Source organism: Chiloscyllium plagiosum, unplaced genomic scaffold (assembly GCF_004010195.1).
Source record: "Chiloscyllium plagiosum isolate BGI_BamShark_2017 unplaced genomic scaffold, ASM401019v2 scaf_52, whole genome shotgun sequence".
Taxonomy (NCBI): Eukaryota; Metazoa; Chordata; class Chondrichthyes; order Orectolobiformes; family Hemiscylliidae; genus Chiloscyllium; species Chiloscyllium plagiosum.
Window position 1 is genome coordinate 614,811 of NW_025215381.1, and position 14,722 is coordinate 629,532.

At 45.1% G+C, this 14,722-nt stretch overlaps 1 protein-coding gene across 5 annotated transcripts in view; it reads right to left on the reverse strand.

Annotated features, from left to right (window-relative positions):
* The window catches only part of LOC122548353 (misshapen-like kinase 1), a 298,781-nt gene that overhangs the window by 214,199 nt on the left and 69,860 nt on the right, over positions 1–14,722 (reverse strand). For all 5 annotated transcript variants that reach the window (XM_043686894.1, XM_043686890.1, XM_043686889.1 and 2 more), the window contains exon 2: positions 9,508–9,573. In XM_043686894.1, the coding sequence (XP_043542829.1) occupies positions 9,508–9,573 (66 nt within the window). The remainder of the gene's footprint in view (positions 1–9,507; positions 9,574–14,722) is intronic.

Here is a 14,722-nt window from a genome sequence, read left to right on the forward strand (position 1 = left end):
ACCTCCAGGGCCACAGCAACACGGTGGGCCCTTAAGTGCCCTTTGTGGAGGGGAATTAAAAAAATGAGCTCCTATGAAACGGTTACATGGATCTCTTTCAGCAGAATAGAGTGTGCTGGCATTTCCAGTGGCGAGGGAAGAGATGGAGTCACAGAGTCATAGAGTCAGAGATGTACAGCATGGAAACAGACCCTGCAGTCCAACCTATCCATGTCGACCAAATATCCCAAACCAATCTAGTCCCACCTGCCAGCACCCGGCCCATATCCCTCCAAACCCTTCCTATTCATATACCCATCCAAATGCCTTTAAATGCCGCCATTTCACAGAGTCATAGAGTCAGATGTACAGCATGGAAACAGACCCTGCAGTCCAACCTATCCATGTCGACCAGATATCCCAAACCAATCTAGTCCCAACTGCCAGCACCCGGCCCATATCCCTCCAAACCCTTCCTATTCATATACCCATCCAAATGCCTTTAAATGCCGCCATTGTACCAGCCTCCACCACATAGAAGAATACAGCGCAGTACAGGCCCTTGGGCCCTCGATGTTGCGCCGATCCAAGCCCACCTAAACTACACTAACCGCCTGTTCAGCCTCTCCCTATCGCTCAAATCGTCCAACCCTGGCAACATCCTTGTCAATCTTTTCTGAACCCTTCACTTGCAAGCAACTTAATTTGCAACAATGTCAGAGAATACGGACTTCAGTCATCCAGATGGGTTATTTGGAGAACATTTCAATTCATGCAAGACCACAGTTAAAACAATAAATGGCACATAAAATGCTAATTCCACAAACAAGTCCAAACTAAACTTACTATAAAACTGACCATTCTGAAATGCCAACAGAAGCTTTCAGGATGCAGAACAGAAATAACCTTCATTGTGTCCATCTTGTGAAGTTATGAAAGTGCCTGTCTCTTTGTGAAAAAATATCATTTGCTCTCGACCAAATGATGCATCATCTAAACATTTTTTAAAAATCCTCATGATACTCAGAACCATTTCGAAGGATGACTGCAATAGAGTCATACATCTTCAATGAAAGCTATTATTTGTGTGTCACTCCACATGATCAAGCAGGTCTCACTCCAATGCAGAAGATCAAAGAATAATAGGACAAGGAAAAGTCTGGCGAATAACAGTTTATCAAATTCTTCATCTTAACCATGTCACATGAGTTTACATATAGAGAGAAGGAGCACAAAGTATCACATTTCCACACTTTGCAGAGGTCAAGGACGCATTGGCTAAGCCTGCTGACAATATCGCCAAGCCATTGACTGAAAGGGCTTGAGGGGATGTGACACTTAGAAAACCCATTTCATAAACTTAAGGCTTTCTTGTTGATAATTTTAGATTAGGTTGGCTGCAGAAAGAGGGAGTTAGTACCATTAAATTGAGTATCAAGGCCAGTCTCTTCAGTTACTATGTTTTCTGACCATCAGAAAGATACTTCCAACTTTGGGAGCAGAATGAGTCATGAAATGCAAAATTCAAGCCAACCTGAATTACAATGCACTACTTCACCACTTCCTGATCAATGTCCCTTTTGATCACAAGTTGGAACACAGTATTGTGAGATTAATTGCAAAAGAGACAAAGAAACAAGGTTTGTGCAACACATTCTCCCAAACTAAAAGGTGTATTTCACCTAGTTAAACATTTCCAAAGCAGGTAAGGCAATCAATTAGGTCCACTGTTCAATTATTCAAAACATTGCTTATGAGATCTATGGCAAGCCTTTTATTGAAACATCCTGAAGTTAACAAAGCTACTGAAATTTTCCCTCAGTTTTATTTTAAATGACGCCATCACTTTTTAGTCCAATGGAGATTTATCTAAGAGAAAATGAGGTCTGCAGATGCTGGAGATCAGAGATGGAAATGTGTTGCTGGAGAAGCGCAGCAGGTCAGGCAGCATCTAGGGAACAGGAGAATCGACGTTTCGGGCATAAGCCCTTCTTCAGGAATGATTCCTGAAGAAGGGCTAATGCCCGAAACATCGATTCTCCTGTTCCCTAGATGCTGCCTGACCTGCTGCGCTTCTCCAGCAACACATTTCCATCGGAGATTTATCTAATCCAATGGATACTAAAGGAATGGCACGAATAAAAAATTGCATCAGGAAAGCAAGTGGAATGAGCCACCATTTTATTCAACGAAGTAGGCATGACGGACAAGGAGCTTTCAAAGATATTGGTGAACAAAGTCGCAAACGCTTCGGGCCATTACCCCAGCAGTTGCATGGATGCTAAGACAGCACTCTGTTTATCTTCAGCTTGCTATATTTTTGTGAATACCTCTCATCAGGTTAGGACAACCTGTGCATGTGTGCACACTCTCAAACTCTGAATACAGGATTCTCTATAACTTTATTGTTAAAATAATTTAGATCCATCACTTGTCTTTCATAAACACCAACTGCCACAACTTAACATTCGAAACTCACATGAACACATGAGTCAGGAGCAGCTGGAGGCCCCTCAGGCCTGTTCTGCCATTCGATAGATCATGAAATGATAATTCTACATTTCTGCTTACCCCAAGAATTTGTTTTTTTTTAAACAGTAGTTTTGTATTCATGCCATGTCCACGATAAATTGCATTTTCGACAGAATTCTTCTCTCATCCTACCACTGTTCAAAATGTTAAAATTCTTTGCATCCTGTTCTTGCCACCATTCCCACCCCCACACAACTAACTGCACTCCCTCACAACTAGGCGCAGAACAGAAGCCTTTCCTCATCCTTAATTTGCTTTCTATGTGGTTCTGGAATTTTCTGTTTCAAGGTGTGAAATTAACAGCTCAATGCTTCTACGACCAGAGCAGGAGTGGGTCATGCACCCACTAAGCCTGTTCAGCCATTTCTGAAATTCATGGTCAATCTTTAATCAAAATTCTATTTTCCTGTCCAATCCTAACTTTCCTTTACTTCTCTTCAAAAATCTGTCCTTCTCTGCCTTGAATTACACAAAAACATTCTGAACCAAATTTCAAAGATTCATAATCCTGACTGAAAACATTCCTGTTTTAATTCAAAATGTCTCAGTCTCCTTATTCCATTCCCAAGCTCCCTTTTTAACAGTTATTTGCCATTAATTTCTTTCATGTAGCAGATTATTAATTTGAAGTTTGCTCCGACAAAATCAAAAGCCTTATTAGTCTCTGTTATTAGTTATTTACTTGTTTGGTTTCAAGTGAATAGTAATAATTTAGAGCTATATAAAAAGAGCCCCCCATGTTACCTGGCCTACCACTGTCACCAATTAGGCAGAGATCTAACACTGCTTGCCATCTCCTGGGGTCCCTCAGTTGCCACCTGTTTCTGCATTAACCTGTCCAGACACGTTAGACACACCTCGGGGGCACACAGAACTTGAACTCTGATCTTCTTGCTGAGAGGCAAGGGACATAACTACTGCATCACAAGACCCTCTGCCATTTAAGAGGACTCAAGGTGAGGAGGAGGAATTTTGCATCTGTTGGAATTATTCACCACAGGTTATTATGGCTGGGTTGTTAAGTACATTCAAGGCTCAGACAGACAGGTTTTTAATCTGTAAAGGAATCAAGGTTTCCAGCAAAAGAAAGGCAGGAAAGTTGTTTTGAGGATAATTAGATCAGCCATTATCTCACTGGGTGAATGGCTAACTTCTGCTCCTACATCTTGTCTTACAGTCTTATAAACACTCTCAAATGGTGTCCATTGTGCATTCCAGACAAATTCAGGTCTACTCTCAAAAGCAGCTGAGGTCTTTAATATTAACATCCCACCTTATTTCTGATACTCCTTGCGTTGAAGTATACGCACTTGAGCCCATCTATGTGTCCGCAAGTAGTCCCTGTCAGTGCTTTAATATTAACATTTGTAGCCTTCCAAAGTAGTTTATCCACCTGTGTTCTTATCTAGTGCTAGCAACACTTTTCAACAATCAAACAGGGTTATAGACCTCATACTCACACTGAACAGTTTTTGGAACATAAGTCCAGACTGTGGTGCTTGAAAAGCCCAGCAGGTCAGGCAGCATCCAAGGAGAAGAAGAATCAAAATACATTAAGGACAAAAGGGTAACTAGGGAGAGAATAGGGCCCCTCAAAAGATCAACACAGCTGCCTTTATGTGGAGCAACAGGAGATGGGGGAGATACTAAACGAGTATTTTGCATCAGTATTTATTGTGGAAAAGGACATAGAAGATACAGAATGTAGGGAAATAGATGGTGACATCTTGCAAAATCTCCATATTACAGAGGAGGAAGTGCTGGACTTCTTGAACGCACTAAAGTGGATAAATCCCCAGGACCTGATCAGGTGTACCCGAGAACTCTGTGGGAAGCTAGAGAAGTGATTGCTGGGCCTCTTGCCGAGATATTTGTAACATCGATAGTCATAGGTGTGGTGCCGGAAGACTAGAGGTTGGCTAACATGGTACCACTGTTTAAGAAGGGCGGTAAGGACAAGCCAGGGAACTATAGACCAGTGAGCCTGACATTGGTGGGGGCAGGTTGTTGGAGGGAATCCTGAGGGACAGGATATACATGTATTTGGAAAGGAGAGGACTGATTAGGGATAGTCAACATGGCTTTGTGCATGGGAAATCATGTCTCATAAACTTGATTGAGGTTTTTGAAGAAGTAACCAAGAGGATTGATGAGGGCAGCGTGGTTGATGTGATCTATATGGACTTCAGTAAGGCATTCGACAAGGTTCCCCATGGGAGACTGGTTACCAAGGTTAGATCTCACAGAACACAGAGAGAACTCGCCATTTCGATACAGAGCTGGCTCAAAGGTAGAAGACAGAGGGTGGTGGAGGGTTGTTTCTCAGACTGGAGGATTGTGACCAGTGGAGTGTCACAAGGATCGATGCTGGGCCCTCTACTTTTCGTCATTTATATAAATGATTGGATGTGAGCATAAGAGGTACAGTTAGTAAGTTTGCAGATGACACCAAAATCTAAGAAGGTTACTCAGATTACAAGAGGATCTTGATCAGTTGGGCCAGATGGGCAGAGAAGTGGCAGATGGAGTTTAATTCCGATAAATGCGAAGCGCTGCATTTTGGAAAAGCAAATCTTAGCAAGGTAAGGTCCTAAGGAGTGTTGCTGAATAATGAGACCTTGGAGTGCAGATTCATAGCTTCATGAAAGTGGAGTCGCAGGTAGATAGGATAGTGAAGAAGGTGTTTATTATGCTTTTCTTTACTGGCCAGAGTATTGAGTACAAGAGTTGGGAGGTCATGTTGTGGCCGTACAGGACATTGGTTAGGCCACTGTTGGAATATTGCGTGCAATTCTGGTCTCCTTCCTATCGGAAAGATGTTGTGAAAGTTATAAGGGTTCAGAAAAGATTTACAAGAGTGTTGCCAGGGTTGGAGGATTTGAACTATCGGGTGAGGCTGAACAGGCTGGGGCTGCTTTCCCCTGGTCTCCTTCCTATCGGAAAGACGTTGTAAAAGTTATAAGGGTTCAGAAAAGATTTACAAGGGTGTTGCCAGGGTTGGAGGATTTGAGCTATCGGGTGAGGCTGAACAGGCTGGGGCAGCTTTCCCTGGAGCGGAGGCTGAGGGGTGACCTTAAAGAGGTTTACAAAATCATGAGGGGCATGGAGAGGATAAATAGACAAAGTATTGTCCCTGGGGTAGGGGAGTCCAGAACAAGAGGGCAAAGGTTTAGGGTGAGAGGGGATAGATATTAAACAGACCTAAGGGGCACCTTCTTCACACAGAGTGTGGTACATGTATGGAATAAATTGCCAGAGGAAGTGGTGAAGGTGCTTACAATTGCAAAATTTAAAAGGCATCTGGATGAGTATATGAAGAGGAGAGGTTTGGAGGGTTAAGGGCTGGGTGCTGGCATGTGGGACGAGATTGGGTTGGGATATATGGACGGGTTGGAATGAAGGATCTGTTTCGCTCTCCACTACACGTCCAATTTTGATGTCATCTGCAAACTTACTAACTGCACCTCTTGTGCTCACATTTTGATTGTCCTAAGGCAAGTCGGCATAAGCAGGGAGGAAGTGTGGGTATTCTAAAAGGCATTAAGGTGGACAAGTTCCCAGGTCTGGAGTGGAAAGTGAGTAAAGTGAGAGAGGAAATACCTGGAGCCTTAACAGATATCTTTGTAGCATCCTTGAACGTGGGGAAGTCCCAGAGGACTGGAGAATTGCTAATGTTATCCACTTGTTTAAGAAGGATGGCAGGGATGATCCAGGTACTTATAGACCGGTGAGCCTGACATCAATGGTTGGGAAGCTGCTGGAGAAGATACTGAGGGATAGGATCTATTCCCATTTGGAAGAAAGTGGGAATAGAGGGGCCCCTCCCTCACCACCTGGAGGAAGAACACCTTATCGTCTACCTCAGAATCCTTCAACCTCAGGGCATCAATGTGGACTTCACCAGTCTCATCATTTCCCCACACCTTACCTTAGTTCCAATCTTCCAGCTCAGCACCGTCCTCATGACCTGTCCCACCTGTCAATCTTCCTTCCCATCTATTCCGCTCCAACCTCCTCTGCAACCTATCACCATTACTCCCACCTCCATCCACCTACTGCACTCTCAGCTACCCTCTCTCCAGCTCCACGCTCCCCCCACTTATCTCTCCATTCCAGTGGCTGCCAGCCTCATTCCTGATGAAGGATTCCGGCCCGAAATGTCAATTCTCCTGTTCCTCGGGTGCTGCCTGACCTGCTGTGCTTTTCCAGCAACACACTCTCGACTCCGATCTCCAACATCTGTAGACCTCATTTTCTTCAACATGGTTTTGTGCAGGGAAGGTCAAGTCTTACCAATTTAATAGAATTCTTTGAGGAAGTAACAAAGTTGATTGATAAGGGAAGGGCTGTAGATGTCATATACATGGACTTCAGTAAGGCGTTTGATAAAGTTCCCCATGGTAGGCTGAAGGAAAACGTGAAGTCACATGGGGTCCAGGTGTACTAGCTAGATGGTTAGAGAACTGAGTGGACAACAAGAAACAGAGTCGGAGTGGAAGGAAGTTTCTCAAAATGGAGAACTGTGATCAGTTGGTTGCACAAGGATTAGTGTTGGGACCACAGTTGTTTGTGATGTACATAAATGAGCTGGAGGAAGGTACAGTTGGTCTAATTAGCACATTTTCAGGCAACACTAAGACTGGTGGTGGAGTAGCAGATAATGAAGGGGACTGTCAGCGAATGCAGCAGAATATAGATAGATTGGAGAGTTGGGCAGAGAAATGGCTAATGGAGCTCAATACAGGCAAATACGAGGTGATGCATTTTGGAAGATCCAATTCAAGAGCGATCTACAGAGGAACCTGAATTATCCAGCATTCCATTATCCGAATTTCAGATTATCCAGACAAGATCACAAGGTCCTGATGCTTGGCTAAACTGTGCTATCTGGCATTAGATTATCCGAACGAAACACTCCCCACCTGTGTTGTTCAGCTAACAGAGGTTCTTCTGTATACAGGAAATGGAAAAACTCTGCGGAAAATTGATGTACAGAGAGATCTGGGTGTTCAGGTCCACTGTACCCTGAAGGTGGCCACGCAGGTCAATAGAGTGGTCAACAAGGCGCACAGTATGCTTTCCTTCATTGGATGGGGTATTGAGTACAGAGTTAGCAGGTCATGTTACAGTTGTGCAGGACTTTGGTTTGGCCACATATTAAATACTGCGAACAGTTCTGGTTTCCACATTACCAAAAGGATGTGGATGCTTTGGAGAGGGTACAGAGGAGGTTCACCAGGATGCTGCCTGGTATGGAGGGCTGTAGCTATCAAGAAAAGTTGAGTAGATTAGGATTATTTTCATTAGAAGGACAGAGGTTGAGGGGGGACCTGATCGAGATCTACAAAATCATGAGGGGTATAAGACAGGGTGGATAGCAGGACTTTCACCCACCAGAGTGGGGGACTCAATCACTAATCATCATGAGTTCAAGGTGAGAGAGGAAAAGTTTAAGGGAGATATGCATGCTGAGGGGTATAAGACAGGGTGGATAGCAGGATTTTCACACACCAGAGTGGGGGACTCAATCACTAATCATCATGAGTTCAAGGTGAGAGAGGAAAAGTTTAAGGGAGATATGCATGCTAAGTTCTTCATACAGAGGGTGGTGGGTGCCTGGAATGTGTTGCTAGCAGAGGTGGTAGAGGCAGGTATGATAGCATAATTTAAGATGTATCTAGACAGATACATGAATGGGCAGGGAGCAGTGGGATACAGGTTTGGATAGAGGACATGGATCAGCGCAGGCTTAGAGGGCCGAAGGGGCTGTTCCTGTGATGTAACTTCCTTTGTTTTAACTGGCCCACCACAGATGTTAAGCTTTAGTTCCCAGGCTTTTCTTTACACCCTTCTTGAATAATGGCACAACATTTGCTACCCTCCATTCTACCAGGATCTCACCTATGGCCAACAACGATGCAAAATTATCAGGGGCCCTGCAAAGTCTTCTCTAGCCTCTTGCAGTGTTCTTAGATATATCTGGTCAGGACCAGGAGATTTATCCACCTGCATACACTGTAATACATCCTCTCATATGGACTGTCCACCAAGGACATGCAAGTCCTGAGCCACCACTAAATTCTAGCCACCCGTTGCCTGAAGGAAGAACATCTCATGGTCTACCTTCAGACCTTCCCCTCCAACCACACAGGCTCAATGTCTAATTCATCAGTTTCCTGATCTCCTCTGCAGCCCCCCCAATCTAATGCCAAATCTCCACCTCAGCACCACCATCTTGAACTGTCCCACCTGTCCATCTTCTTTCTCACCTATCCACTCCACCCTCCGTTCTGACCGATCACTATCACTCCCCACCTTCATCTACCTATCTCAGCCCCACCCCCTCCTATTTATCTCTCAGCCCACTTGGATCCCCACCACACCCCCAACGTTCCTGAAGAGCTTATGCTCGAAACAGTGACTCCCCTGCTCCTCAGATGTTTTTCCAGCAACACACTCTTTGACCCAAAATATCACCACTAACTTCCCAAGTTTCCAAATCTTCACGTCTTTCTCCATGGTAAACACTGCAAGAATATCATTTTCAGCCACAAAACAACTGCTACAGAACTTGGTAAATCTTTCAAACTTAAAAATAGTAGTACTCAACAGTGCTGCAACTCAGACCACGGGCTCGAATGAGGACCATGATCACAAAACTAAATCAAGAACTCTTCTTTTTAAACTTTCATGTTAAAATTTCAATTCTTAACAATAGGTATTACATTGAGGTCCAAAGATACACAGACAAGAATGGAGATAACAAAGAAGAGATTGTTAACAATATGACAGGCATCATCAACTCAAATGGGAGAGGGGTGCTGTTAAATATGGTAACAGAACTGCTAAAAGGAAAGCAAATTTAGGATCTGCATATTTTAATTAGAGAACTTGTGGGGACAAAGCACAATTTTGTGCCCAGCCAATACAAATTAGCATGTTCTAATTATTCAAAATCATTTATTTAAAAAGAATGATGGCTATCTTTTGCTTTACCTTGTATACTTGTCCATAAGTCCCATTTCCAACAACTTCCACCAGTTCAAAAATTCCTGCAGGGTCCTGGAAAGAGTAAAAACCTGTGTGAGTAAAGCTGAACAGCCATAATTTGTCACTAATAACAACGTCTAAAGTCTGCACTTTTCCTGGCAAAAATACACTTTATTCATCAGCATATTACAAAATAGTTCAAGTCAGAAATTACATAAAACACAACATTTTGTAAATGTTTGAATATGGCCTTTGAATGCAGGCACCTAGAAGTGTATTGCTGAAATGAGGACTGTGATGTTTTGACATGGCATTTCTCAGTTTAGCAATGCACTTTTAGGTGTCTGCATCCAAAAGTAATATTCAAACATTTACTAAATATGTCAAGAATCTATTTACATTTCAACACAAACAACAAGATGTCCTTCAAGTTAACAGACCCTCGGGATATTGTGGCAGAAAGGTCTAAGACAATGGCTTGTTCCCCACTGTGCTTTGGCAGCCTATCCCACACTTTAATATATCCCTTAGCACATGTCCTGTGTCTTGGAATGTGCCTGTCTGCAACACCCTCCTGAGGATAATCAATCAGAATCATAGAAAAGCACTGTATGGAAACAGACCCTTTGGTCCAACTTGCCCATGCTAACCAGATACGCTTAACTAATCTAGAACCATTTGCCAGCATTTGGCCCATATCCCTCTAAACCCTTACTTTTCATATACTCATCCAGATGCCTTTTGAATATTGTAATTGTACTAGCTTCTACACCTCCTCTGCCAGCTCATTCCATACACTCACCACCCTCTCTTAAGAAAACATTGCTTCTTACATCACTTTTAAATCTTTCCCCTCCCATCTTCAACCTATGCCCTCTAGTTCTGGACTCTGCCACCCCAGGGAAAAGACCTTGTCTATTCACCCTATCCACGTCCCTATGATTTTATAAACCTCAGCCTCCATCATTCAAAGGAAAACAGCCCAGCCTATTCAGCCCTTCCTTATAGCTCAAACCCTCCAACCCTGGCAACATTCTTGTAAAGCTGAAAATGTGTTGCTGGAAAAGCGCAGCAGGTCAGGCAGCATCCAAGGAACAGGACAATCGATGTTTCGGGCATGAGCCCTTCTTCAGGAATGAGGAAAGTGTGTCCAGCAGGCTAAGATAAAAGGTAGGGAGGAGGGACTTGGGGGAGGGGCGTTGGAAATGCGATAGGTGGAAGGAGAAATCTGAGTTCTCCAGTTTCCTCATTTCCTCTCCCCCCACCTTGTCTCAGTCAAATCCCTCAAACTCAGCACCGCCTTCCTAACCTGCAATGGTTGGTCCGGGTGTCCCAGAGATGTTCTCTGAAACGTTCCGCAAGTAGGCGGCCTGTCTCCCCGATATAGAGGCCACATCGGGCGCAGCGGATGCAGTAAATGATGTGTGTGGAGGTGCAGGTGAATTTGTGGCAGATATGGAAGGAAATTCTTGTAAATTTTTTCTGAACGCTTTCAAGTTTCAGGTTTCCTAAAGCAGGGAGACCAGGATTAAATGCAATATTCCAAAAGTGGCCCAATTCTTTGAACTGGAAGATCAGCAATTTTCAGGCAGACTAGAGAACATTTTTCAACAAGTTGATGGATCCCTCATTTCCATCACTCAGGTAATCATCCCACTTTCTCCCTATCACTATGACCACATTGTACAGTAATGGTTTTGATCATTTTCATCCTTGCAATAAACTGCGGAAGCATAGAATCACAGAATCCCGACAGTACAGAGAGAGATGTGGGTGCCGTATGTCTAGTTATTTCTAGCGCATCCCCAATTGCCCTTGCTGTGATAGTGGTCAGGTGCCTACTTGAATGCCACAATGAAGCTGTGGTGTGGTGATCGGATTTGTTTTGAATGGTGTTGGCTTATTGGGAGATGTATCCAAAGTCAGTGGAAACCATTCCATCACACTCCTGACTTGTAGATGGTAGACAGGCTTTTGGGAGACAGGAGGTGAGTTATCACCTTACCCCTAACCTCATTTTGTAGTATAGTATTTATATGACTGGTCCTGTTCTGTTTCATTGAACACAAGAGGTGGTGGTTACAGAGATATAACCAATTGTCTTTCACAAAAAGAGAGATACACAAGATCCTACAAAAACATTGTCCTTCAGGACAATGAGACAAAATCCTGATTTAAAATTGAAAAAGACATACATGCAAATTAATAAAACATGAAAAAGCACAGTAGAATATATTCTCAAAGAAATCAAGTATTTTCCTGAGCTGAACCTTTAACCAACACTCTGTATATTTCATTTAATATAAAAATGCTTTACACCAACATGTCAAACCTGTTACCAGCATCACTCCAGTTCTGAGGGAGGGTCACCAGACTTCTTTTTATTTCAAAAATATACTTTATTCATAAAATTATTTGGACCTCTATACAATTGGTCATGCCATTCTTGTGCACATATTACATTGCTTTACATACAGACATCGAAATTTATTTTTCATATATACAAGCCTGTCCATTTACTATCCAGCTCTTCTGCAGAGGCGTCAGCAGAGCCCAAATGACTGCGTGGGCCCCCTGTTCTTCTTAGACAGGCAGATGTTATACGGTGGTCTTTCCCCACCGCGCCTTGGCGGCAGCTGCCCCAAGCTTCAGCGCATCACTCAACACGCCAGTCTGCAACACTCAGTCGGGGTCAACTCCTTCAGCTGGAAGATCAACAGGGTTCGGACCACCCAAAGAGCGTCCTTCACCGAGCTGACGATACTCCAGGCACAGCCGATGTTCGTCTCAGTGTGCACCCCGGGGAACAGACCATAGAGCACGGAAAACCGCGTCACGGCACTGCTCGGGATTAACCTCGACAAATACCACTGCATTCCTCCCCAGACTTCTTCTGCAAAGGCACATTCCAGAAGGAGGTGTGTGACAGTCTCAGTACCCCCCCGCAGCTGCTTCGAGGGCAGCGTGTGGTGAGGCCGAGAGTCCGGACGTGCATAAAGGATCTCACAGGTCTTGGTGCTTGTTGGAAAGTTCTGGCGATGAGGCATTCTGCCAAATGACTTTGACAGTCTGCTCAGGGAACCGCTCGACAGGATTCGTCCTCTCCTTTTCCTGAAGGGTCTCAAGGACACTACGTGCTGACCACTTCCTGATGGACTTGTGGTCAAAGGTGTTTTTCCTTCATAAACTTCTCCACGAAGGACAGGTGATACGGAACGGTCCAACTACTCGGAGCGTTCCGCGGCAGCGAGGCCATCCTTTGCAACACTGGGGACAGGTAGAACCTCAGTACGTAGTGACACTTGGTGTTTGCGTACCAGGGATCGACGCACAGTGGCCAAAGGTGGCTATCAGGGGGAGGATGGCAGGACGGCCAACCGTTCACTCTTACCCACTGGGGCGTACATGTTAATCAGTCTCAGGGGAGCATTCCTGTACATGACGTCAGTGACAAGAAGGCGCCCGCCCACCACCTCCTTAACCTCAGAGATGGTGAAGTTGCCTCCTTGCAACAGGATACCCAGGCCGGAGGTGCGGCTATCGTTGCCCCCCCTGACCAAACTGACGGCCCATGGGCCCACAAGCTCGACCATCTCCTGTAGCTGCTGAGGTGTGGTATCCCACACTCCTGCAGAAACAGGACATTGGCTTTAAAGTTGGCCAGGAAGGCTATCGTAGAAACACATCACGTAGCAGATTTGATGCTACGCACATTGATACTGGCAATTTTTATCTCCATTTGCTACTGGTCTTCACTCTCTGGAGTAGCTGTGTGCATCCCTGTGGTGACAGCTAACTACTGGACCCTCCCAGACTGAGGTAGCTGACCGGCTCCACGCTGGAACCGTTTCCCCGCTCTGGTGACTTCGAGTCGGGCTCAGGGATTGCACAATCCAGTTCTCTGTCTGACAGCGGGGCTGTCACAGGACCACGGCTCCCAGTTACCTGAAACTGTGGGGCGTGGGTACCTCTTGGTTCTCACCAGGTGAGGGGTGGTCTTTACCCATCCCCTCAGAGGGATCGTCTTTTCCTGTTTGGGCGGTGCTGCCCTCCTTTTTCCCCACGGCGCTCTGTCTATTCCTCTGGTGACAACCCTCCTTGCGCCCGTCCTCACCATCCGAAGAGCTACCTGTATCCTCGTTGTGTAGGTGTCATTTCCCCCTTTGCTGGGTGGCTAGGTGACTTTGGGGGCCTGGCAAGGTTTCCTCTTCCTGCTTTTGACAGGTATCCAATCCTCTGCCTCCTTTATTCCCTCCTCTTCCATTTCCTCCATCTATCTTGAAGGAGCTTGGATGGACTGCTGCATGTTCCCACTGTATGCCATCTGCCATATTCCCACCTGCCCTTCCTGCACCATTGCCATGCTGTTTTGTGGTACCTTGCTGGTCTTATGTGGTCCACGGCTCGTGTTGCCACCTCCGGCCATCTTTGCATAGGTGGCAGCCCCTCGTCTTGGGCAGGCCTTGTACATGTGGCCCGCCTCTCCACACAGATTACTGTTCTTGGCCTCTTCACATTTCTTGATCGGGTGGCCTTCCTGCTTGCAGTTTCGACAGACGGCCACCTTACAATCCACCGCCATGTGGCCTGACCTCCCGCAGGTTGAGCACACTTTCAGCTGCCCTGCGTACGTCAGGTAACCTCTGCTTCCTCCGATGGCAAAGCTGGAGGGTGGGTGGAGGATGTTCTCACTGGCATCGACCCTCAGGGTTACCCTGACCTGCTGCTTGCTAGTCCAGATCCCGAAAGGATCGGCCATATCGGTGCTTTCTCCCTCGACCTGGACATATCTTCTCAGGAAGGTCAGGACGTGGGGGTTGTACATATGGAATGTAACAGCCCGACTCCTCTGCGCAGGAAGCACACACGACGGGACCACTGACAAGTTGGAGAACAGAGGTTCCCCTTCCTTCTCCTTGAAGACTTTCAGGAGCTGCTCGCAATTCTTCACGCTCCTAAAGTTCACGTCCAAATAGCCTATCCCAGGGAAATCCTGCAGGCAGTACACATCTGCTTTTTTTTTTATTTCAAAAATATACTTTATTCATAAAATACTTTAATGGTCTGTACAGTTGGACATGCCATACATATGTAAATATTCCATTTACATTTACAGGAAAACAGAGTAATCATTCCTATTTACAGGTCTGTTTGATTACATTTTTAGCTGAGGCGTCAGCAGAGCCCAAATGACTGCGCGGGTCCCCTGTTCTTCTTTAGG